This window comes from Emydura macquarii, unplaced genomic scaffold, assembly GCF_026122565.2.
Source record: "Emydura macquarii macquarii isolate MOO-44397 ecotype Brisbane River unplaced genomic scaffold, CSIRO-AGI_Emac_v2 contig_2768, whole genome shotgun sequence".
Taxonomy (NCBI): Eukaryota; Metazoa; Chordata; order Testudines; family Chelidae; genus Emydura; species Emydura macquarii.
Window position 1 is genome coordinate 6,362,110 of NW_027132905.1, and position 24,223 is coordinate 6,386,332.

Sequence of the window (24,223 nt, forward strand, 5' to 3'; positions counted from 1 at the left end):
CCCCCCGCCAGACGGAGGGTGGGGCTGGTATTGGCACCACGGGCGAGCCCTCTCGAGCCGAGATTAACCAGAGCGGGCGCGTCCGCGGGGCAGCGGGCCTGGGAGCCTGATCCAGCCTGTGAGGGGAGGCAATGCAGGGAAGGGCGCCGGCCTGCCCGCTGTGGTAGGGAATGAAGCCTCCCCATCCGGGAAGTGTGTCCGACCCCCGTCCACCCCCAGCGCTGAAGGAGGAGGTCGTTCCTGGGCAGAGGGGGGCAGCCTGCCTAGCGCTTCAGAGGAGACTCTCCTCAGTTCCCCCCATTGGCTTCTAAAGGGGGTGAAAATTGGTTTCCTCAACCTTCCCAGGCTGGTGACCTGTCTGCGATTGGGAGCTTTGCCCTTCCGTCAAACGCACAGGCTCTGTCTACACCACCAGGAGCAAGGCTGCTGTAGTGTAGACGCTGGCCGCAGCCAAGGAAAGGGTTTTCGATCCCGGTAGTAAATCCACTCCCTCCAGAGGCAACAGCCAAATTGGTGGAAGAATCCCTCTGTCAACCTAGCGGTATCTATACTGGGGCTAAGGGCAGCTTAACTGCATCTCTCAGCGGTGTCGATTTTTCGAAGCCCTGTGTGATGTAGCCACATTGACCTAAGTTTTAGATATAGACCAGGCTATGGAGAGCTAGATGCCTGGCCAGAGATGCCAATGATAACAACACTTGGCTCTTCTGTAGTACTTTTCATCAGCAGACTTCAAAGATCTTTACAAAGGAGTTCAGGATCGTTAGCCCCATTTTACATCTGGTGGAAACAAAGAGAACGTATGTCTACACTACGTTGGCACACCTACAGCTTGCTGCTGTAGCATAGGTGCTTCCTACATCACTGGAAGAGGTTTTTCTGACCATGTAGATAATCCACCTCTCCAAGCAGCAGTAGCTAGGTTGACCTAGCTGTGTCTACACTGGGGGTACCTAACTACAATGCACAAAGTACAAAAATTTTCACAGCCCTGAGGGATGTAGCTAAGTTGATCTAAATTTTAGGTGTAGACCAGGCCTGAGGCCAAGTGATTTATCCAAAGTTATTCCCCCCTCCCAGACCAGTGGCAGAGCTGGGAATAGAACTCCATTCTTCTGAATCCTAGTCCAGTGTTCTGTCAGCTAGGCCCTCATATTAAATATGTAAACAAACATAGATGCCCCCTCTACAGTTTTGAAGAAAAACAGGCGCATAGCAACAAATCCAAAACAGAGGTATGTAGCAGTTTTATGACATAATGACTATTAAAGTCTCATCACTTAAGAAAACATATATTGTCTTAAGCATGTTGTTTATTTTTAGAAAGAAAATTAGGTTGTTAGGTTTTTAGATGGTTTCATCTTGTAAATTTCATAGTTCCAAAGCAACCTTCATTTTAAATTATAAACTCTGACTTGGTCTTGTATGAAATCTGCTAGGATTCTCATCCAGCCTCAGGTTTTCAGGCTAGTCAGAACTCGGCCCCACATTCTGCAAAGGCTGCAGCTTGCAGGACATACAATCCGGTATGTAGTTAATGTGATCTCACATTACAGTGTAGTGATCTTTTCATTGCTCAGTAGCATCACTGACTTACTACAAATGATACCATGATGGAAGGGTTATTCCCTATAGCCTGGTACAACCAAAACTCATTTGAGACAAGTGATGTTTAATTTCTTAGGCCCAATCTTGCACCAGTTTACATAAGTAAGCATATGTGAATAGTCCAATTGATTTGGGCTATTTCTACACCTCAGACTTCTGCTGTCATAGCTTTGTAAGTCAGGGGTGTGAACACTGACTGACATAACTGCTGGCAAAATCCCTTAGTGTAGATGCAGTTATAGTTACAAAACTGTGCTTTTATTGATACACCTTGTTTTGCTCACGAGGTGGTATAAACCATGCCAGTAAAAGTGCAGTTTGGCCAATATAAGATGGGTTCACCCTAAGAGCACTTTGCTGCTGTAGTGTACCTATAGTGGTAAAGCACTTTTAGTGTAGACATGGCTTTAGTGTGCATGTCTACATGCACTGATTTAGTTAAACTAGTGCAAAATGCTGTATGAACATTCTTATTTCTGTTTAAACCCAATTACTTATGTTTCTCACCATCCAGGTTTTGCAATCAGGAGGGCTAGAAATATTTTTTCTAAACAGAACCTTAGAGTTTGATGTCCGTGGGAGCTAGAGCCTATGCCTTAATCTGTCTTGCCAAAGAGCGTACCTGAATCCCACCGACAAAGAGCCAAGCCTGAGAAGCCGAGGAGATCACATTTTGTACATTTGCAGTCTGCTGTATTTGGTATCTCATATTGGCATCTCATGAAGGTGGCGCTTGTTTTTTTGGGCAGAGCTTCAGAGGGTACCACACTTTTTTTTTTTCTCTTCTTATTCAAGCACTGATTTGATTTAAGGATGAAAGTGACAATCGCCACCTACATTTCTCTATAATTGTTACTAAATGGCAAAGCAAAATGATTGTTTATCTGCCTGCCCACAAACTCTGTTACTCTGCTAAATTTCAACTCGGGCTCCACTCAAGTAGTTGTACTTCCTACTGCAATTCAGGAGGAACATGGGTGACTGGTTGTGGTTAACCAAAAATAAAAATGTGATAATGTATTTTCCTACTAGGCAACCAAATTTAAGATCCAGGCCATCCTTAGACAAATCACTTTTTTAAGTCTCCCACATCATCCATGTTCAAATTAAAATCAAAACAAGGGAGTTTTCTATGTCTTTGTAACAAGCAAAGAAGAGCATTGCAGAATAATTTCATGCTCAGGATGGACACAATCCCACTACATAGCATTTTTAGGCCTAATCCAGTTCCTTTTAAAGTCAGTCAAAAGATACAATTGGTTATTGGGTGAGGTCCTAAAGGAACATTTTTAAATAAATAAGCAAAGTTACATAGTTATAAGCTTACTTGAAAAATCAGGTGCCTCTCACCATAACAAAGAATTCACCATTTGGAGTCCACTTCCATCCCCTGTTGTCTTGGTGCCTGTGGCACTTGCCATAACCAGCATTTTAAAGGTCCAAGATGAGTTTTATGTTTTGATTCCCATGAATGTGTGCAATCTGTTTGAGTAACAACTGCTGGTGAAATTTTAACTGGATTTTTTTTCACTTTTGCATGGTTAAATTCTCAGCCATATTCTTTATTTGTTTGTGTTTTTAAATCTGTTTTTATTTGCACATTCTCATTGTTTGCAAATATAAAATTATTAAAACAATCTAAAATTCAGTGACCATTCAAACTGAATTTCCAGCCCAAGGAGTAAATTAAATTAAACTGAATTAAGGCCACTGTAATTCTCTATGACAGTCCCGCACAGAGGTTTAATATGGTTTAGCTAATCCACTTTCAATTCACACCTTTAGTTAATTCAGATTAATTTTCCTGTGTCCCTCCCTCCCCATGCAAACAAGCCATTATTTAGATTTAACGTGATCTTAATTCCATTCATCTTAATTAATTTAGGAAGTGAATTAAACTAAACTGATTTAATACCATTTAATTCCGAATAAGAGTGTCATGCCACTTTAAATTCACACCATTAGTTAATTCAGATTAATTTTGCTGAATGTCCCCGTGTAGACAAGCCATTAGCATCACACACCCTTATTAACCAGGAATTACACCCTTCTCTTTTCAGGTAGATTTCTCCATCTCTTTTCCTTTCTTTGCTCTCATTTTTTCTTGTTTATTTTGATTTCTTGTTGTACTATCAATTTTCTTTTCTTTGCCGCACTTTCATGTGTCTCATACTACAGGTTGTTTTGGATAATCCTTCCAGGGTGTTTGAGTAACTAGAATTTTTGGTCTTGTGCTTCACTCTGCATTTAAAGGGCGTGGTTATTTCTCAATAACCATACACCCTCTTGTGTGTTATTCCTTACATAAGGTGGCTACTGCTGTGAAAAAATAACATCGGTTTTTCACATGCAGTGTGCCTGATCTTGCAATCATTATGATTTTGACAATTGATTTATCATTGAAATCAATGTGAGTTTTGCCTTTGTATAGACCGCTTGATCCTGGGCCTAATACTGTCATTCATAAGTAATACCATATTATGTATTTATGGATAAAAGTATTACTCAAGATGAGTAAGGATAGCAAAATTGGACTCCATACATTACACAGACTTGAGATGCAGGAAAAAAAAGCACAGTTGTAAAGGAACACTGAGGATATGACTTCTACAAAAGCCTGGAAATCCTCCGATGTTACCTAATACTATTCTTATTTGAAAAACTGTATGAGTGATGTCAGAAATACTTAGGAACAGATTTCTAAAGGCAAATATTGAGCCATACCAAATTTCGAAGCATGCAATTTCCAAAAATGGTTGGACACATGTAAAGGTACGTATTTAAAAATCTGCCACTTAACTTTGAATATCTTCCTTTGGTGAATTTAATTTGAACCATTCATTTTCCTTACAGTTTTTTTTTTTAAGTCTTTGATTTCAATTTTTATTTATGTATTTTAACATAAGTATAAAAGGCCCCTTTAACAGATCTTTTGAAAACTCTTTACTTATATATTTAGCTGATGGTCTGTAATGGCTCAGAACTTATCAAATACATATGTAGAATGCTTTAGATTTATTTGATATATAGCCAGTGAGTTATTACTAACACAGAAATTATTACAGTGTAGAACATCAAAAAGAAGGTGTGCAAATACACATACCCTGACATTTTTTTGTCCATGGTACTAGCTAGTGTCATTCCTTTAGTCTTTTATTTATTATTCTAGCATATAAAATAGTATTTGCCATTATACTCTTCTATAAAAAAAACTATACCCAATAAATTTCTCCATCTTTTTATGACACAACAGAGAATACAAACTTTGAAACGATATTGAGGGTTAAAAGTTATATTTGTCTTTTGTTACCAGAATGCAAACAGACCTACAGCCAGAACACTTCAATGTTTTTTATATTTCAAGCTGGCTAAAAATAAGTAAGGACAACTAAGGCTACTTAAACCTCTTAACAGATAAAGTACAGCAGCAAAGCTATGCACCGAGACATATTCAGAACTGTAAATGACATTTATTATACTGTAATTGTAACATTTATTGCAGTGTTGTTGTAGCAGTGTTTGGTCCCAAGACCAAAGGTCTCCACCCTTTGTGTAGCTCAAAAGTTTGTCTTTTTCACCAGCAGAAGTTGGTCCAATAAGAGATATTACTTCACCCTCCTTGTCTCTCAAGTTTATTGTTTTTCATTCATAAGAAAGAACCAGATGAGAGTCTTTTGAAATCAGTGAGAGTTGGATCAGACCCTGAGTTACCTGAAAGGTGTTTTTTTTTTAAATACCAAGATGATAATATTTAATAATGTTATTAATGCAGTAAGTTGTAGGGTCAGATTTTTTTAAAGCAGCAGGACCCTCTCAGAGTCTAATACTATAAAAAGTGGCATGTGTGTTAACTGAGAAATATTTCTTTCTTTCCTTTGGTAAGTAAGATAAGAAGAAAACGAGATTGTGGGGAAGGACAGAACTGGAACCCTCTCAAATGGAAATTCATTTAATACAAGGATATAGATATGGGGACAAATTATTGAAAGCTTTAGATTTACAAAATGTGTACCTAATTTTAAAATACAATTGCACTTAGAATTTGTGCAATAGCATATGTAAATAGCCAATTCTTGTCATATGCGCATATAAGAACCCAATGCAGTCATACTAATTGCATATGCAAAATAGAGGCCCAGTTGTGCAATCTTCACAATGGTAAACATGCTCTCCTGTGAAATGTCTCATTGACTTCACAGGACTGCTCACAAGAATGCAGAATCTGGCCTTATGCATGCAGTCATGACTAAATAAGCCTATAGATATAGATCACATTACAGATTGTCACAGGTTGAGTAGGGCTTTTAAGGGGTTCAAGTCTCTGCTCTGACCCGTGCCTGGTTTTTCCCTCCCTTCCAACTGAGAAATCAGGTAACTAAACTGAGCTCAAAGCCTGTTGAGAGCTATGAAATCCAGCCTTTCCTTTCTGTGGAGAGATATCTTCAGGAAAGCAGCTACTTGCTGTGGAAGCTCAAGGAGTCTCAGATATTTAGTTTTTTGGTCTTTTAAAAGAAAGCTTGAACAGGAAGGTAATGTACATATATAACTAAGGCCCTGATTCTTCAGCCAGGTCTCCTAAGTACTCTGCAGCAAAGCCCCTTAGTTTCTGCAGCATTCTGGAGCAGGTGACTAGAAATTTTGCAGTGGATACCAATAATTTTTTTAAAAGATATCATGTATTGAATTAAATATGAAGATGAATAATATAATTTATTTGTTAAATTCAATTTTATACTGCCCCAAAACATTTATTGTAACAATATGCTGCAAGTACACCAACTCCATAGAATTTGTCAAGTTAACTAGGCACAGAAATGCAAAATTTCTTGTGCATGCTACAAAAATAAGAGAAGTTGAATATTTACATGACTGTTCTTTGGTGAGTAGTTTAGGATAGGAACTGAAGCTGGTGGAAAGCTTTTTTTGCCTTCATTGTCCTTTAGGGGCTCGATTTTGATACACCTTGGTAAATCTCCTTACCCCACTACAAGTAGTAACATGTTACTAAAATAGAGTAAGGCTATTAAAATCTGGCACTTATATTTGTGTTAGAAATGGACGGTGGAATGCGTTTCTGAGACCAGGTTTAAGAAACTGCTGTTCTGAAAAGTCATTTGTCCATATGACAAGGCACTAGTTAGTATGGGGAGACATTTGTTATCCTCTAGAAATTCCCAGAGCCTGGATTATCAGGGATGAAGTGAAAAACAAATTCAGAAAAATATTCTTGTAGTGGAGATAAACTACATTTTAGCAGAAATATTGCAGATACCTACCTGCCACTTTTGGAAATTTTTCAAGCTACAGTGAGGCAGATTTCTGAGGAGCAATGCTGACATCTTGTGGCCACTTAGAAACAATCCCCCCTTTTCCTCTTTTAACAGCTCTTTTTCTGATAGTACTATCTAGAGATAAAGAAAGTCTACTGATGCATAATGTCTCACTTTATCCATCTCACTTTTGTCCTGTCCTGCTTCACCCCTGATAATCCAGTCTCTGGGTACTTCTAGAGGATACTGAATGTCTAATCATATTAACTAGGGCCTTGTCATGTAGACAAATATGCACTACGGACCAGAAGGGAATGACCACAGAATTCATTTTCCTGTGATAAAATAAGATTGAATTCACTCTCTACAAATTGAAGTTTTAATATATTAGTTCACTTCACTGCCTACCCTCTTGTTTGGCTGCATTGCAGGGCTGCTGTGAATATTTAGGTCTGGTCTGCGTTCAATTGCAATTCCATGACCAGGTCTATAGTTAGTATAGTAAAGCTTTTGGGATCCTTCCATCTCTGAGGTGCTATATAAATATGTATGTATGACCTGAGGACAGAGCTCAAATGAGGCTTGTGATGGGGTGTCTGCCCCACACTGGCATGTAAGGGGTTAATAGAGCCATAGGAAGGCTGCACAGGAAGTGACCAATATGAGAGAGGCTGTGAAAAACAGCCAATCCAGGCGGGTATGAGAAGAGCCCTGCTAGGGCAGAGCACCCTCAGTAGGTTCCTGGAGCTTGAGGAGGGAAGATTGTGGCCCCTGTAGGCTGCAACAGTGCAGGTGGGGAGTAGAGGAGTTCCAGATGGGCGGCTGGAGTGAGTAGTTCCAGAGGGGTAGCCGTGTTAGTCTGCATACAGCAAAAACAGCGAGACTCCTGTAGCACTTTAAAGACTAACCAATTTAATTTCTGCAGGCATAAGCTTTGGTGGGCAGTAAGAAGTGGGGTGCCGCCCATGAAAGTTTATGCCTGCAGAAATTAAATTGGTTAGTCTTTAAAGTGCTACAGGACTCTCTTGTTTTTGGAGTGAGTAGGGTGCTGGGGGTGGGGAAGTGATCCAGAGAAATGGGGCAGTAGCCGAGGCAAAGGAAGGCAGGGGGTTCAGAGGGTCCCTGGGCTGAGATCTAGAGTAGCGGGTGGGCCTGGGTCCTCTCTTCCCTCCCTGCCACTTGGGAAGTGGCTGGGGAGTTGGACTGCGGTGCAAACCTTGCAAGCGGGGAGCCCAGCTGCTGACACAGCTGGAGGGCTGTGCCATGGAGAGGATGCCTGGAGGTCCCTGCAGTGCGGGGGCTCAGGGAGCAGCTGTGAGGGTGGCCGAAGCACCATGGCGATAGGGCTAATCCCCCCAATGCCCAGCAGGCCGTGCTAGTGGGGGGCGTCCCACCTGTCACAAGCCAGATTTCAAATCAGCGTGAAACGTCAGCGCCAGTGCCAGACACGCAGCGAATCCCTCCATCAGCAGAGAGCGAGCCCTCCCCAGCCTCCGGCCCACACCGCTGCGTCCCCAGAGCGTCTCCCGCGCTGTCTGAGCGCGGCAGGCGGGCAGCGAGCAGAACTCCGGCCGCTCCCACGCTGCTTTTCGGAAGAGGGCGGAGGGGTTCGCCCCAAATCCGGATTCTGCCCGTCCACACGGGGCGGCTGGGAGCTCTTGCCCGGAAAGAGAAGCCGGAAGAGCCAGGCAGAAGGGGCGTGACAGGGAGTCATTGCGATGGTAGCAACCAGAGGGACGACGTGCCTGAAGCAGCGGGCCTCGGTGCCCCCGCCCGCGCCGGCCCCCTGCCCCAGCCGGCCAGAGCTCCGAGCAACCATACGCACGCTTGGCATGGACCTCGCCGGACGCCGTAGGGGGAGGTGGCTCCTTCCGCTGCTGCATCGGGTCTCTTAGCAACCGGAGCTGGGCCCGGAGCTGCCGGGCTGCAGGTCTGTGGCGGGCGAGGGCGGACGGGTGCGGGCGCCCCGGGCGATGGGGACCGGCTAGTGGCCCGCTCTCCCTCCGGGCTCCGATCCGATGCGGGGCCTCGCCACCGAGGGTGGGGATGTGCCGGGAGAGGGGCTCGCTGGGCGCAGGACCGGGCGCCTAGGGAGGGGCTGGCTGCGGGGGCCAAGCAGGAATCCCCCGCCCGTCCCCGTGGGGAGCGCTGCACGAGTGCCCGGGGTAGCCGGGTTAGATTCAGCGCCGCAGGAGAACGGGGTGGCGTGTGGGGAGGGTCGGTCCCGCGGGGGAGATCCTGTAGCGCTTCCCCCATCTAAGCCCTCCCTGGTATGAGGCTGGATGAGTGGGAGCAAGCCTGGGTGGTGCCGTGTCAACAGGTTCCTGTGCCGATGAGGCTCGGACCCGAAGTGTCTTTCATGCACCGAGTTCCCGCCGACGGCAAAGGGAGCTCTGCAAGGCTGCAGGATCGGGCCCTGGCTTTGCTTGCCTTCCCAAACGAGTCCAGTGATGGCCCCGGAGGATGAACTGGTTTAACACAAGAGCCAGTCCGTTTCTGCGCAGACAGCGCTGTGCTCTCTCCCCTTAACGCAGCCTTTGCCAGTGAAAATCCATTTCCAGGGCATACGCCTCTCTTTTCTCTCTGATGGTTTGGTGGAGGCCATCCGTGAGGTGACAGCCGGGACAAGTACTTCAGGTGGCCTGGACTGGACCCTGGGATGAGTGCTTGTATATATTTTTATTTTATGAGCTCATTAATGGCCTGACACAGATTGGTTAGAAAATTATAAGCTTATCTTGAGCACTTAATTTACACATAAGAGTCTAGTACTGTACAGACTGAGAAAGACAACGAAGTTTAGTTGGGCCGGATCAGAATAAAAGCATCCCAGCGCTCACTCATGTGAATAGTGGCATTGGTTTCAGTGGGACAATGTGAGTGGCTCTGGGTTGCAGGCTTGAACACAAGATGTCATCTATAATTTAACTTTCTTCAGCCCCGCGTCTCCCACAATACTGTTACAGCTGCAGCTCCCCTCCATGCTGCAGTTTCCAGAGGCAGTTCAAAACGGTGTTTGCTGGCCACTCTTCCTCCCACTTACCCAGAGGCACAGCAGTCAAGGGGCAGTTTGTTTTCTCCTGACTTTTTCTTTTGCCTTTTATTATTAACCATTTTCAGGCAATAATGAGCTTTTTTTTCTTCGTTCCAACCAAGCCTCTTTTGCAGTTTGGGATTTGGGCAGCATCAAGGCCACAGCTGTCCGGAGCCTCCCTGGTCGAGCTCCCTGCTGAGCTCCTCTACCCCCTTTCAGGCACGGCACAGTAGCTGTACAAGTACCAGGCACAGCAAAATAAGGTGCTTAATATGTGAGGGAGCTTCCCCAGACTCAGCAGAGGATGAATTATGTCCACCCTGCCAAGGGTTCTGGGGGCGAGAGGCTTCTGCCCCGTCCTGAGTTTCAGCACATGTCCTAGCCCCAGTGGAGCTCTTTAACTGCAGCACTGCACAGCAGAGGAGGGGTGCTGCTGCTGCTCCCAGCTTGTGCCCCTGACGTGGGGAGTTAGCATTTTGTTTATAAATAGAGGCTGGGTGATTAAGATAAGAGAGGGCTGGTAATTAAATTAATAATCTGGAAGTCCACAGATGAGCCTGTAATATAGGAATTGCTCTTGGGAGAGGTGGTTGATGATTCAGAAGAAATATGGCCAAGGTTACATTCAGAAAAGAGAGATATGAAGGGATAGGTGAAAACAAGGGGCAAAAACCAAGGAAAGGGATAGCATGTGGTACTATCACTGCAGTATCTGAGTGCCTCACAGTGTCTAACCTATTCTCACAGCCCCTCCATGAGGTAGAGCAATGCTATTATCCCCATTGTACAGATGGGGCATTGAGGCACAGAGAGACTGAGACAGATTTTCAAAGGTTTTTAGGCACCTAGTGAGATTTTCAAAAGCATTTAGAAGGTTAGGTGCTTTGTAAACCCCACTAGATGCCTACCTGAATCTTTGGGTGCCTAAAAACGTTTGAAACTCTGTCCTTATGGCACTGGCCTGAGGTCATACAGGAAGTCCATGGGGGAAGCAGAACCAAGGTCTCTCAGGGCTAGCTGCCTATCCACTGGACCAGCCTATCTCTCTGCTGCATGTTGCAAAAAAAGTCAAAGATTATTGTTGTGATTCCTACCTTATTCTATTTGACTTTCTCCTTATCCCTACCTACTTCTGTTTCACTACTAGCTACTTCCCAAATGTGACAGAATTGTGGGAGAAGCTTCTAGGAGGAAGGAAGTTGTCAGGTAAGCAATCTTCTATTCCTAGTGCTTGCCTACCAGTCTGAAATAATGTGACTACATTCCTTATGTAAATCTGTTAATATATAAAATTTAAATTTAGTGGTAATAAGCTAATTTGAAAATAGGGAGTTAACAACAAAGCTTATCATTTCGATCAGAAAAGCAAGTAACTGTTCACAGCCTTGATCCAGATGGACTCTCCTACATTCATGTGCAGCAGGCACACTATATCCGGATCTCCCCACTCCTGCATGAAAGAGAAGTTCAGCTGCCCTGAACATCTCATCCTAGATGCTGGAGAGGCTTTCTTCTGTAATCTGAGATTCCTGCTGGGGAGGAAGTGGAGATTGAGTTAGCTGTGGGTGGGATTGAGGGGCATATTGTCTCCCCACCAGCCTTAGAGGTTCCCAAGAGAAAATGCAGCCGAGGACTATATTATCATTTCCATGGAGCACTCTACTGCTGTCCTGGAAGCAGACATGGCAAAGAAAATCCTTTCATTGTGGCCAGTGGAGTGGGAGACTGTTGAGAGTCACAGCTGGTGTGCAAACAGAATGCTTCCATGTCGATGGTCTTGGTTTCCAGTAGATCTCTAGAGAGTCACTAAGTTTAGGGGTAGGCCCCATATCTTTTCACTACAAGGTAAACCCTGCACCCCAACAAGATGATATGAGGAGATCTCCATAATGGGATGCTCATGGAGATTTTTTCCCTCTGAGACCCCTTCTGCGGGTTTTCCATGGGAGGGAATGATCTGAGCATAAAATATGTACAGACCACAATACCACAAGACACAGAGGGAGAAATCCTAGCCCCTGTGAAGTCAGTAGCAAAACTCTCATTGTCTTCAATGGGACTAGGTTTTCATCCACAACATTCAGAACTAGAACTCACAGTTCTAGGCAGGTTTTCCAAGTTCATCCTACTTTAACTTACCATATAACAGCTGTCAATCAGATATTATTAGCCAGATTTTATTTTATTAGTTATGCAGATAAAATAATTTAACAAGACATTATTGTTAAGGAAGACTTTGTTAGTGTTCTAGGGCTCAGTTTTGCCCTTTTCTAAACAACACAGATTGCTGCCATCACTCCTCAGCACACACATTCACTATAGTTTTCCAAAATTCCCAGAGTGTCACAGCACATATGAGAGGAGTGTTGTGAGCCTGAGGTGTTTTCTGCAATTAGGTAGCGTTATTTGATATTGCTTTCCATATGTTTGTCTCATCTTTCGGCTCTCATTTGTTACAGTAGCATTCTGTATCTCATATAATTTCTGAGTAATCTGTCAAATTTTAGAAAGGTAATAACAAAAGACACTGGTATGTAATTGCATGTTCAGCTAACAAGAATGTAAGTTTAAGTATAATAAAAGCCTGCCTTTGCAATAAGGGAGAAGCACTGAATTTTAATCTTGAAGCAAAGATGCAAGCGTTAATGCCTGAGCCTCAGATTTATGTAGAAAGAACTCTGGCCCTCATCAAACCAGATGTAATTGACAAAGAAGAAGAAATAGAAGATATAATTCTCAGATCAGGATTCACCATTGTTCAGGTAATATGCTATATATGAAACAAAGTTCTACACACAGTTGGTTTTTATTTGAAGTTGGTTTATGGTCATGTAGGCAAGAGGCAAACACCACCGATTTGGTTGACTTACCTTCTCTACACACATGCACATCATGCTTCATTTGAAATCTTATTATGTGTACTTTAAGGTGAGATATGATGTGGAGCTGTCATGTGGTGCCATTAGTATAGAAATGAGGATAAATAATTACACTAACATCAACATGTTAAAATGACTACTATGAAATATTTGCATTCATTTATTAGTCTAATGACTATGTATTATTTCAAGACATAAAATTGGATTTCTTTGACCTCAAAACATCACAACAGCAATCTAAAGGATACAACAAAATCTAATAATACCTTTGTATAAGTATTGAAATGTAATAGCACTCGTTGACATTTCTAGTCAATGTCATCATCTACATTGTTCATCATTATGATCTCTGTCGAGAGTTGTGTGGATTATCATAGTCTTCATTGTCTTAGCATGTACATAGTTCTGTGCAGGGAAGATTGTTCTGATTACAAACACCAATGATTGTGCAGTGACCCCTTCTGTTACAGGCACAAATAAGTTCTTGCATAAGCTCAGATGCCACTGGGCCCTTGAAGAATACAAGAAGAAGTTCATCATCCACCTATTTCCATCCATGTTGCAATGGTGATCCAACATCTGGTTTCCCTGTATGTGAAGACATTCAAATCTGTGTTTGCCAAGATGCTCTTTTGACATGTTCTTCAAAAACTGTCCTCACATGGTGGGAGTAGGCCAGTGATTTGTCCTTTTTGATGTACAAGAAGTTCAGGTCTCTGTGGGTTTCCTTTTTTTTCTTGCTCTGAGCATACAGCACTGCTACCAACTTCCTTGTCCATCACTTTCTCCCAATTTGGCAAGATCTCTGCAGCAGTAAGCTCCCGTTGTTTTGACAGCATTAAACACAGATTTTTTTCCCCCCGATACCAAATAGGGATGACACTGAGTCACATCCTGCTAATGTATGTACAGCAAGAAGTATGCTGCAGAAGTCAGGAGTTAGTACATTACAAATTGCTTGCACAGGTATGAAACAACACTTGTGAGTGTGCTGTTATGGTGCCTGCTTCAATCCACATGTTATCTTTGTGTTCCAGCAAGAACCAGAACATCAGTATTAGGTGACCTAATTATTATGGTTCCTTTGACACCAAGAAATCCAAAAGCTATGTTGGCACATACAACATGCAGAAGCATCCTTGTGTCTGCTTTTACTTGAGTACCATACAAGTCTTGAATTGCTTCACCACTTCTGCTGGTGATGGCCTTTGCTACTTCACCATTGGAAGAACTTCCAGGAAGGAGTGTTTGTGTTGGTGGTGCTCCTACACTCTCTCAGGTGCATATTGAGCCAGATGTTCACAGAGGAATTTTACAAGTGACTGCTTGTTGGATGCCACATTTAGAAACTTTCTTGATGGAGGCACAGAGCATTCACCAATTACCTGATATTTCTTTCATCCTATCTTAGATCCTGTCCTGGCTCTCTCTTTATGCAGTTTTCAGAGTTACTGTTGTCATCTCTGTCAAAGACTTCGATTACAGAATTAGCTTTGTCAAATAATTTTAGGACCCGCCTCAAGTACTCAGTAGCCAATTCATTGAATGTGTGGAATCTGTCTCCAGCCATTATTTGTATGAGAGCTATGGCATCTCTGATATACACTGTGGTTTCTTTGTTGCATGTTCTTGGCTCATGGATTCCTTCAGCTTGAGCTTCCAGCTGATGCCCTAATTCAGCGTTGTCTGTTCTTGTAGTTTCATGAGCATAGAAGAGGGTCAGGCTTAGGTCCTGGTGGGTGACGAAGAACAGTTACCATTGAAACATCATCGCTGCATCTTGCTAAGGACAGGGCTATGCAGAAAACAATTTCTGAACTGATAACTGCTGCAATTATCTCTCCTTTGCAAGACTTAAATTTGGTCTTGGCTATTTCAGCAAATGTTTTGATGCCAGATTTCTTGATTGGGCTGAAGAAGCTTTGTGTCACATCAGAATCAAGTGCACCTCTTACAAATCTGTCCATTTGTTCTTCACCAACATCTGCTATTTTCAGTAGATACTGTTGTACACCTGATGTTACATGCAGTCTAGGAGATTTGTTGATAAGCATCTCTAGATGTGATTCAGGGTCAAATGAGTTTGTCATATTGGCATGGTTGGTGGCATGGTTGATGAGATCTGTCACATGCTTTTCATTCCTCTTCAGTACAGAGGCAAGGACTTGTTTATGGACTTTACCTTCACTACTTGTTAGCCACTTCTTTCTCTTAGCTTTTGCATATTCATAATATGAAGTTGTATGTTGTCATCTCTAACACTAATACTGACCTGCACATAAGTGTCACTGAATTACAAAAGCTAGTTTCTAGAATATTTCAAAGGCTAGTACTGCATGCATAGGCAAATACAAATTAAAACCTTTGAGGCAGATTATATAGTAGTACATTGTAAGCACAAAAGCTTACAAAGGGAGAAGCATTCCATTAGGAATTCACATATATTTATATATACCCACTATGTAGTACAAATTATGGGCACGCAATCTACCATTACTGGTGCACAGCCTGGGTCAGCCAATTTCAACTGAAAATATAGAAAACTATTGTAATCACTTGTGACACTTTAACAATTAAGAATATGCTATGTGAAAACATTTCATGTCAGTGTATTGCAAAATGTTGATATTCACCATCTTTGCCCCATGCTAAAAAGCTTAATCATTTCTGAGGAAAAAAACTTGCTCATGCAAATCCAATAAAAATCTTTTAATACATTGTCATTTGGTAAGTGTGACCAATAAACATCACATTAAGGTGTTGAAATAAACATAAACGGTAAAAACTATAGTCATAGTCGTGTTGCAGTATTTCTGGAACATTGCAAAAAATTATACTTTCTCATTTTGGGTACTCTTGTTTCAGCCTACAGGCTTATGACACCACTTGACAGTTTTACATCATACCTCATCTAAATATACATAAAATAAGCTTTCAAATGATGTATGATGTGCAGGGTGGATACATTAAACTAAAAAAATGGCCCTTTTTGGAGAATTGCCTCATGTCTAAGAAAAGTGATTTCAAAAATAGCGTTTTGCTGTTCCATGTTTAATGTCTCAGCAGGTTCTACAGGCAATAGCATCTTGATGTTCCAGTTTTGTTATCCATGGGACTTCTATATATAAAATGACTTAGTTTACAAGTCAGAACAAGATTTTTCTGACTGCCAGCACTGCAATAAAACATAGTATCTGAAAATCAGTTAGTATTCTTCATATATCAGCAACCACTAGGGTGACCAGATAGCAAGTGTGAAAAATTGGGATGGTGGTTGGAGGGTAATAGGCACCTATACAAGAAAATGCTCTGAATATCAGGACTGTCCCTATAAAATTGGGACATCTGGTCACCCTAGCAACCACCATCACCAGGACAAAAGATTCTAGAAGTACAAATGAGCTGGTAATTATGCTGCTGCCACAAGAGGTGGAATAGAATGCAGCTTCCATTGAACTATCGACTCTTTATTGCTGGCAGCAGGAAAACAGGGTTTGTCAATAAACTGTGTTCATGACTTTGACAATACAGGTGGCGCAGATATTTGCAATGTCAAGCACCAGTTCAAACAATCACTTCTCTAAGAATACAGCTGAACCTTGCCAAGTCTTTTCTGTTGTGTGCCGTTTAAGTGCATTGCAATGTATTTATTTGCAATGGGTTTCCCTGTCCCTGCAGTTTTTAAACTCCCATTATAGACCAGAAGTGTAATTAGCCCTGTCATTTCAAGATGGAGATGGAAGCACCGCTTTCCCTTGCAGCTCCGATGTGAACCAGGAGCATTCTGAGCAGCGTTCATCCCTGCATTGCCACAACTGCCAAACACCTGGTCACCTGCTGCATTGTAGGGGAGGGAGGAGAGAGTAGCTCTGGCTCCTCCATTGCCTGCTTCCCTGCCAGGCTCTTGGAGGCTCAGTGGGAGCAGGATAGAAGATCAACGGGCTCTGGCTGAGCCTAGGGAAACATCTAGCAAAGGATGTTCCAGGAGCTATGGGGAGGAAGTTGTAAGTATCGGCAGTGCCACTTCTATGCCTGGGAATGCTTCCCAAGCCAGCAAGAATTCCCAGTAACAGATTTGTAGGGTGCATTTGCTCCTTTTTCACTGCAGAAGCAGCAAAGTGGGGCAAAGATATGCCCCGAAGTATGGATTTGACCTCCAGCTGTAAAGGTTGTCTTAAAGTAATCACCTTTCATTGTATTTTAGGAACTGGCCACTAGATGTCGCAGTTGTACAGCTGTGGTCCATTATTTTGACTTTCTGAGGTGGTAGTTCAGAAACCTTAGTGGAGCAAGTTGTGCTTCTCACAGAAACAGCTTGATAAACAAGTAAACCCTTTTATTCTGCTCAAATGCAGTGTTCCTTCTCAGTCCAATAAATTCCAGCTACTACAATAGTAGGTGTCAAGTACAGTACATTGTGGTATAGAGATATATATGAACCTTTTATGGAGTAAGGACTAGAAAACTTCTTTCTTTTTTTTTTTTCCCCCCAAAATCACAAAATTTTTCTTTATCATTTTTTAGTACAGTCTTTTTTTTCCTCCAGAAAATATTTTATTTGCTTTACATGTAATGTATCAAATTTCAGAAAGATAAAATTTGAGACCTGGTAATTTAAGGTGCTTAACGCTTCCTGTGGAATGCCTAGTGACCTCACTATTAAAGTCAATAGAGCTGAAGGTGCTCAGGATGTCACAGGGTCGGGCTCAAAGAGCACAAATTTTCCTTTAATTTCTTTTGCTTTCATTCCCTAGTGAATGTCTTATGCTTACTCTGTTCCCATAGATAATTGCCTTAATTCTTGCTACCTGCAGGCTTGTTAGTTATTTTGGAGAATATAAAACTATATATTCTTTTAATGAAAAATAGAACCGTTCTACAGGTAGTGGTCTAGGATGAAGAGACAAATGCATAAAAGTGCAAAATAGTACTGGTGAGTTGAATAATTAAAGCACAGACCACTAATAATGCATTCAGTTTCTTGTATACAGTCTAATTAATATTATGCATTAGGACAAACATCAATTTAAAAAATGCTATAGTGTGTTTATGGTTAGAAAATTGACTAAAATGGCATCTTCTTACTCAGTTGACCTGCTCTTGAGTGCATTCTGCTTTGTGGCTGCTTAATTTACTGACAAAAAGTAAGTTTTTACTACTTTTTACTCCTGTAAGCATTGCTGAGCCAATACAGCTCTGGGAAAGTGAGCTGGATTCTATGCCAGTTGTACGTCATCAACAGAAATTGACACTTCCATTTGCAGAATATTTATTACTGTGTGAGACAGAAAGACTGTAACTTGTCTTTCAGAGCCCAATTGAGCTTGCAGGGTTGGTAGTCAGAAAAAAATGTTTTACTTGTACGTTGCTCAGATTTCGTGTGAATGTTACTAAAACACAAACATGAGATCCCACAATACCATTTTGTCACATTTCAGAGTGTTTTAGAGAAGACATAATGGCTGCTGATGAATATCTTAATATAAGAAATTGGAAAGTTATAATTCATTACACGTGCTGGAAAATATACAGCATTTTTATGTAAATCTTGGTGTTTTCATCCATGAATGATATGGTATATGCTTAAAATAGAAGCTTATTTTTTCCTTTTCTTTATGTTTTGCAGAAACGAAAGCTCCAACTAAGCCCAGAGCAATGCAGCAACTTTTATGCAGATCAATATGGCAAAATGTTTTTTCCTAATTTAACAGCATATATGAGTTCTGGGCCTTTAGTTGCTATGGTTCTTGCCCGACATAACGCTATCGCATACTGGAAAGAGTTGATTGGACCATCAAATAGCATAAGAGCTAAGGAAACACACCCTGACAGGTAACTTACAGAAGAGCGGATTTAAGGTCAAATCCTGGCCTCATGGAAGTCAGTGGGAGTTTTGCCATTGATTTCAGTGGGGTGAGGATTTCACCCTTACTGTAAGAAATTAATAAAGGTTTGGGACAGTCCTGGAAGAGATTTGAGAGAGCCATCCAAACATTTATCTCTGTTGCTTTTAGTTTAAGAGCAATATATGGGACAGATGATTTGAGGAATGCAGTTCATGGCAGTATCAGATTTTCCTCAGCAGAAAGAGAAATTCGATTCATGTTTCCTGAAGGTACGGAGTCATTTAGTTGCCTGTAAATTGCAAGTCATCTTTGGGAGGATATGGCCCTTGCCCCATTCCTACCTGTCTCTAGCCAAACATTCAGTATAGAGCAGTGGTGGCCAAACTGGCTCGGAAGCTGCATGTGGCTCTTTTGCAGTTAAAGCGGAGCCCCCAACGACCTCTTCCCCACCATTCTTCACCTGCTAGATTGGGGTGGGGAGTTCAGGGCTTCTGCCATGCAGTGGGGCAGTGGGGACTAGAGGTTTCTGCCCAGCAGGGAGGGGGTTCTCAGAGCTTTAGCCGCAGGGGGCACGCCTGTCAGGGATCGGGGCTTGAGCCCCACGGTGGGGTGATGGGGCCAGGGACTTCTGCACCATGAGAGGCACCTGCCGGGTGCCCTGTGGCAGGGTGGTGGTGGGGATCAGGGCTTCTGCCCCGTGGGGCGTGCCTGCCATGCCGTGAGCTCCACCACCACCTTGCCACAGGGCGGAATCCCTGAGGCCCAGCAGGTGCGCCCTGGCTCTTGAACTTCTGAAAATTGTTGTAGGCAGCTCCAAGGGTCAGGAAGTTTGGCCACCCCTGATATAGAAGCTAGGCTCAGAAAGAGGGTTTGAAAAATGTTTTAGAACAGTTTGGTCCTTTTTCATTGACTGACTAAACTATGGCTGAGCTGCTATGCCACAAAGAGCAGAAAATAGCAAACTTTATTTGAAGAGCCACCCAAGTCGCAGTGGCTGGGACTTAATTTTCCTTCTGCCTCACAGACCCTGCAAATGCCTCTCTATGGTACTGGAATTGGGGCAGGCAAATTCAGGGTGTGGGAGGAACCTTGGAGCTACTTCATTTCAGCATGTTTCACTGGGAGCAGAGTGGCTTTGCAACTGAAAATCTGCTCTGGAGTTACCGTTGATCTAATATGTTAAATCTCCTCTTCTGAGACTCACCCCAGACACAATACCCAGTAGCTTCATCTCTCTTAGAATAGCTTTGGGGTAACATACTGCAGTAGCTCTACACCAAGGTGCATGTCTTGCAGAGAAGCCATACAGAGTGTTAAATGTTATCAATTACAAGGAAAATATAACCATTAAATAGTAAACATTCGAAGGAAAGTCATTTTTAACATTATAAGCAAATTGCTTTGCAACAATTCAACTCACATGGTTATTCTTTCCAGTGATTATTGAGCCAATTCCAGTTGGACAAGCTGCCAAGGATTACCTGAACCTCTATGTCAACCCTACACTACTAGCTGGGCTCACCGAGCTTTGTAAGCAGAAACCAGCAGATCCATTTGTACGTATTCTCTCATACAACATGCTTACCTTGGGTTATGTTTGCTTTATGGTGGTGATCATGGTTCCTGATATTTCTAGGAAAGCTGCTTTGCCCCTTTTGGTAGCAATCAAGGGCCAGCTGAGCATTGATGTCAAATACCTACCTCTCTACCTACTTTAGCTGGGAGAAACCAGTTCTGGTACCAGTGGGCATGAGTGGAATTAAATGCTTTGTGACAGCACTAATGCAGAGACTATGCAATGAAGTTCTGGCAGCTTTTTAAAAAAAAATAATGTAAATTTGCACGCTCCCTCAGCAGAGATTGCTGTATTTTAACTTCTGCTATGTGTGCTACAATTAATAATATCAAATTCACTGCTTATCTGAAATAGGAATTCTCTTGGTCATATGATCACGTTAACGTTGGTTAACATAAACTTGATCCCTGAGAGTTCTCCAATGAAACCATCTATAGGTGTCCAGCAGTTTTCTTATGACCCCTTTCCAGTCACCTAAACTGCTGCAATGAATTCAGTATAAAGGCCAAAGTCACTGACTGAACCTCTTAACCTTCTATTGTCATTCGCTCCTTAAATAGGAATCTTACCCAAAGCCCATTGAAGTGAATGGAAAGTCTCCCATATGACTTCATGGACTTTGGTTTGGGATGTAAAATCTTTAATTTTCTCCCAAGTTGAAAAATTTAGAAGTCTTCCTTGCCCCTTAACTATGGTACCTTTCTCCTCCTACGTCATCTGTACATCTGCTGTCACTATTCTTTTTGCCTTGCCTCTACCTCTGCTGAAATACTTATTCTGTTTTAATCATTTCTCTAAAATGCAACACCCTATAACCTCTTCTTTCCAACTGCAGCACTTGTTACTATTATTGTATGGTTTATCACTGTTGTGTTTAGTATTCAGATCTGCTCAGTGCCCTAGTCCCTTAGCTTCTTCAGTTTCCTTCTTCCCTGTAACCTGCTAGAATTATTTAGTCTACCTGTCTGTAACTCTTCACAAAGCATTGCGTTCATATCTGATACTAATCCCTGCTTCCATTTCCCATTTACTACTCTATCAAGTCTCCTCTCCCTTCAGAGTACTGTAAGCAGTTTACTAGTACTTAACACTTGACATCCACTAATTAGTGTTCAACAGCCCTATGAAGTATGCAACTACCTGTGATAAACTCCATTTTAAAATGGAGAAATCAAGGCAGAGAGGTTAAGTAATTTGCCTAAGGCCAGACTGAGTCATTAGCAAATGGGATTAGAACTCAGGCATTCCTGCCTCTCACATTTGTGCCTAGATACCAACCATTACAGTTTGCTAGAAAATTTACATGATATGCTGTTTTTTCAATAAGTACCAGAACATCACATTTGTTGATCTCTCTAGGGCTCCATTTCCTGACTGTAAGGGTTACCGTAAGGCACTCAAACATGATTGTGGTGTAGAAAGTTGTGACACTTTGTATGAAGGGCTCAACTTGTTGAAGTAGCTGGCAGTGTTGGTAGGCCTGGCGTACTTAATAATAATTTCTGTAAGCATTTGAGTGCATATTCTATTTTCCATATAGAATCCTTATGCTTATTGTACTGAAATAGGGCTAAAATGCCCCCATACAAACACTTATATAGAGATAGTCCCTGATATGAAAACTCTAAAATTCAGTTTAAGCAGCTGAAGACTGAAGAGCAACATGTAGTATGAACAGATTAAAAAGGCAAACTTGGTAACTGTTGTTTATGGTTTATTATAAACCGGGATGTACAGTTCTGAATACTTTAATAGTGTCTCAAACAAAGGGTGTGTTTTAGTGATGTCTGTACCAAAATAGTGTCTTTGATAAAAAAGGTTCAGTTTATATGGGAGCTAAATGGTTTTTAATGTTTTTTGATATATATATAGTTATAGAAGTGACACTGAAGATGTTCTTTTCATCCTGTAGACTTGGTTTGCTGATTGGTTGATAGAACATAATCCCAATAAACCTAGGCTACAGCAGCAGATGTCCGTGGAAGAGCCGTAAGGATGAAAGTTCAATGGAGATTTTGTCAAACACTGACAACTAAAGCTGTTTATTAGTGTCATTTTAAGTGTATTCTTTGAATTTATAATTACAGTAATATTACATGGAATAAATGTTAGTATTATAACTAACTATAAATTGACTAGTAATAATTGATTTTAGGATCTATCCCCATTAAATTAATAAACTGCAGCTTGTGATTCTATATTTATGTGCTGGGTGACAAATGACATAATATTTTCAGTGACATTTTCCCTATCTGCTTTGGTTTAGCTATCCATAGAGAATCAAGTTCTTATTTACACCAGTGTACATCCAGAGTAATTCCTTTGTTTCTAATGAGTTACTCATGTGGCTGTTTCCAGAAGACACTTTTGGCCTGTACTTTGTGAAATCAAGTCTTGCTTACATTTACAGCAACTGCTTAACAGATGTTTACTTCAACATGATGTTAAGTAACTAGATGCACCCCAAAAACCGTGTATGCATGCCTGCAATTTTAGCACAGTGGTTTGATCAGCAAGTACAGGTGGCAAGATTACTTTTAATGAAATGATTCATTTGTGCCTGAGTTTCTAGTCAAGATACTCTTTGGAGAAAAGAAATTCAAGACAGATTTCAGTAACTAGCAGCTAATGGCATAGCAGTTACGAATCAAAATCCCACTGATAGAGATCCATAGTTTACTCCATCTCCAATTTTTGTTTCAGCATGTTCTAGAAGGAAGAAGTGTTAAAATTTAACATCTTGCCCTTTGTGAGAAAGTTCATGCATTGCTTTCACTTAATTATGTTAAAGGTATACCTTGCATACTGATTTTTTCCACATTATCGCTATTTTTACAGTACAATTTTAATTTATTCTGCAGATAGGGAGTTGTACCAAGAATGGGCTATGAGCCGTACTGTTCAAAGTGTTGACAGGCTGATTCTCCTCTATGGTCTTTTCTCAAGGAAGGAAGCTGTTTTGGAGTATTGTAACAGCACCTTTTCCTTCAGGCTTTCTATACAGGCAGACAGTTCATGGTTTGCCTGACTAGCATGGATTGAACATAACTGTTCTGCAACTTTTTTTGCAATACTGCTGTGCTTGATCCATACCAGCCAGATGAGCAATGTTGTCACAAACTGTTTCCTTACTCACATGGCTGGAGGGGGCTTTTATTGAATAAGAAATGAGTCATCCACGTGTCAATATTCTGTCAATCGAGAGAAGACGTCCTCCTGTTAGAACAAAATACCTATCTATCGGAATATTGCAACATGTTTAAAATATCTGAACATTGATATGTTGAGAACATACTAGAACAGTGTGACTATTAACACAAGCCAATTGTTCTTCTCCCCTTTCACTGGAGAATGACAGTAATGACAAGCTTTCAAAAATCACAAGTCAGACCCAAAAAAATCATGAGGGGTTTAAAAATATTTTTTGAAAATAATAAATGTTGGGTTCTTTTTACTTGCCTTTTGAGTCTTTAGGAGGTCACATTTTCAAGCTTTTATCCACAGCCATGGGGAGCTAGAAATTAACTTTCATTTAAGAAAGAAAGAAAGCTGAGTTTCTCCCAGAATCCTATGACTCCAGGATCTGGGACTTTAAGAAGAACACCAATTATCATCAGAGTTGACAATTCCAGTATAAATACATTGATTTTTTTTCTTTTTTTGGTGTAGCCACGAAACTGAAAAATCAGTCATTTGCACAGTTCTATAGGGGAGTTCTTACCTTTTTTAAGGTGTGAAGGATCTGGGTGGTGCTAATTTTTTATAACAAGATGCTTCAGTCATTCAAGAGTTTGTTTATTATGGATTTACCATTTAATTTTACTTTTCTGAGCTTTGGGATGCTTCCTCAGTCCAATAATGGCCATTGTTAATGTCAACTCCAACTGTAATGACTAGCACTCACTCTCATTTTTCTAAGAAATAACCGATTCCTTTGGAGTTAGTAGAAGGAAAGACAGATACAGATTAGAAGCTTGTTCTGAGGTAAGAGTCCATAGGTTATTCACTGG

At 41.6% G+C, this 24,223-nt stretch overlaps 1 protein-coding gene across 3 annotated transcripts; it reads left to right on the forward strand.

Annotated features, from left to right (window-relative positions):
* Positions 1-8,554: 8,554 nt before the first annotated feature.
* NME5 (NME/NM23 family member 5) lies at positions 8,555-22,398 on the forward strand. 3 transcript variants are annotated; one of them, XM_067566498.1, is made up of 8 exons: positions 8,555-8,808; positions 10,035-10,175; positions 11,060-11,118; positions 12,513-12,674; positions 18,418-18,623; positions 18,806-18,906; positions 20,075-20,193; positions 22,126-22,398. In XM_067566498.1, the coding sequence occupies exons 4-8, from the start codon at positions 12,546-12,548 to the stop codon at positions 22,204-22,206; spliced, it is 636 nt and encodes a 211-aa protein (XP_067422599.1). In that variant the 5' UTR covers positions 8,555-8,808; positions 10,035-10,175; positions 11,060-11,118; positions 12,513-12,545; the 3' UTR covers positions 22,207-22,398. The 3 variants fall into 3 exon arrangements, with proteins under 3 accessions (XP_067422599.1, XP_067422597.1, XP_067422600.1); XM_067566499.1 differs by lacking the exon at positions 8,555-8,808 and adding an exon at positions 8,900-8,918; XM_067566496.1 differs by lacking the exon at positions 10,035-10,175 and having other exon boundaries at positions 8,556-8,808.
* The last annotated feature ends 1,825 nt before the right edge of the window (positions 22,399-24,223 follow it).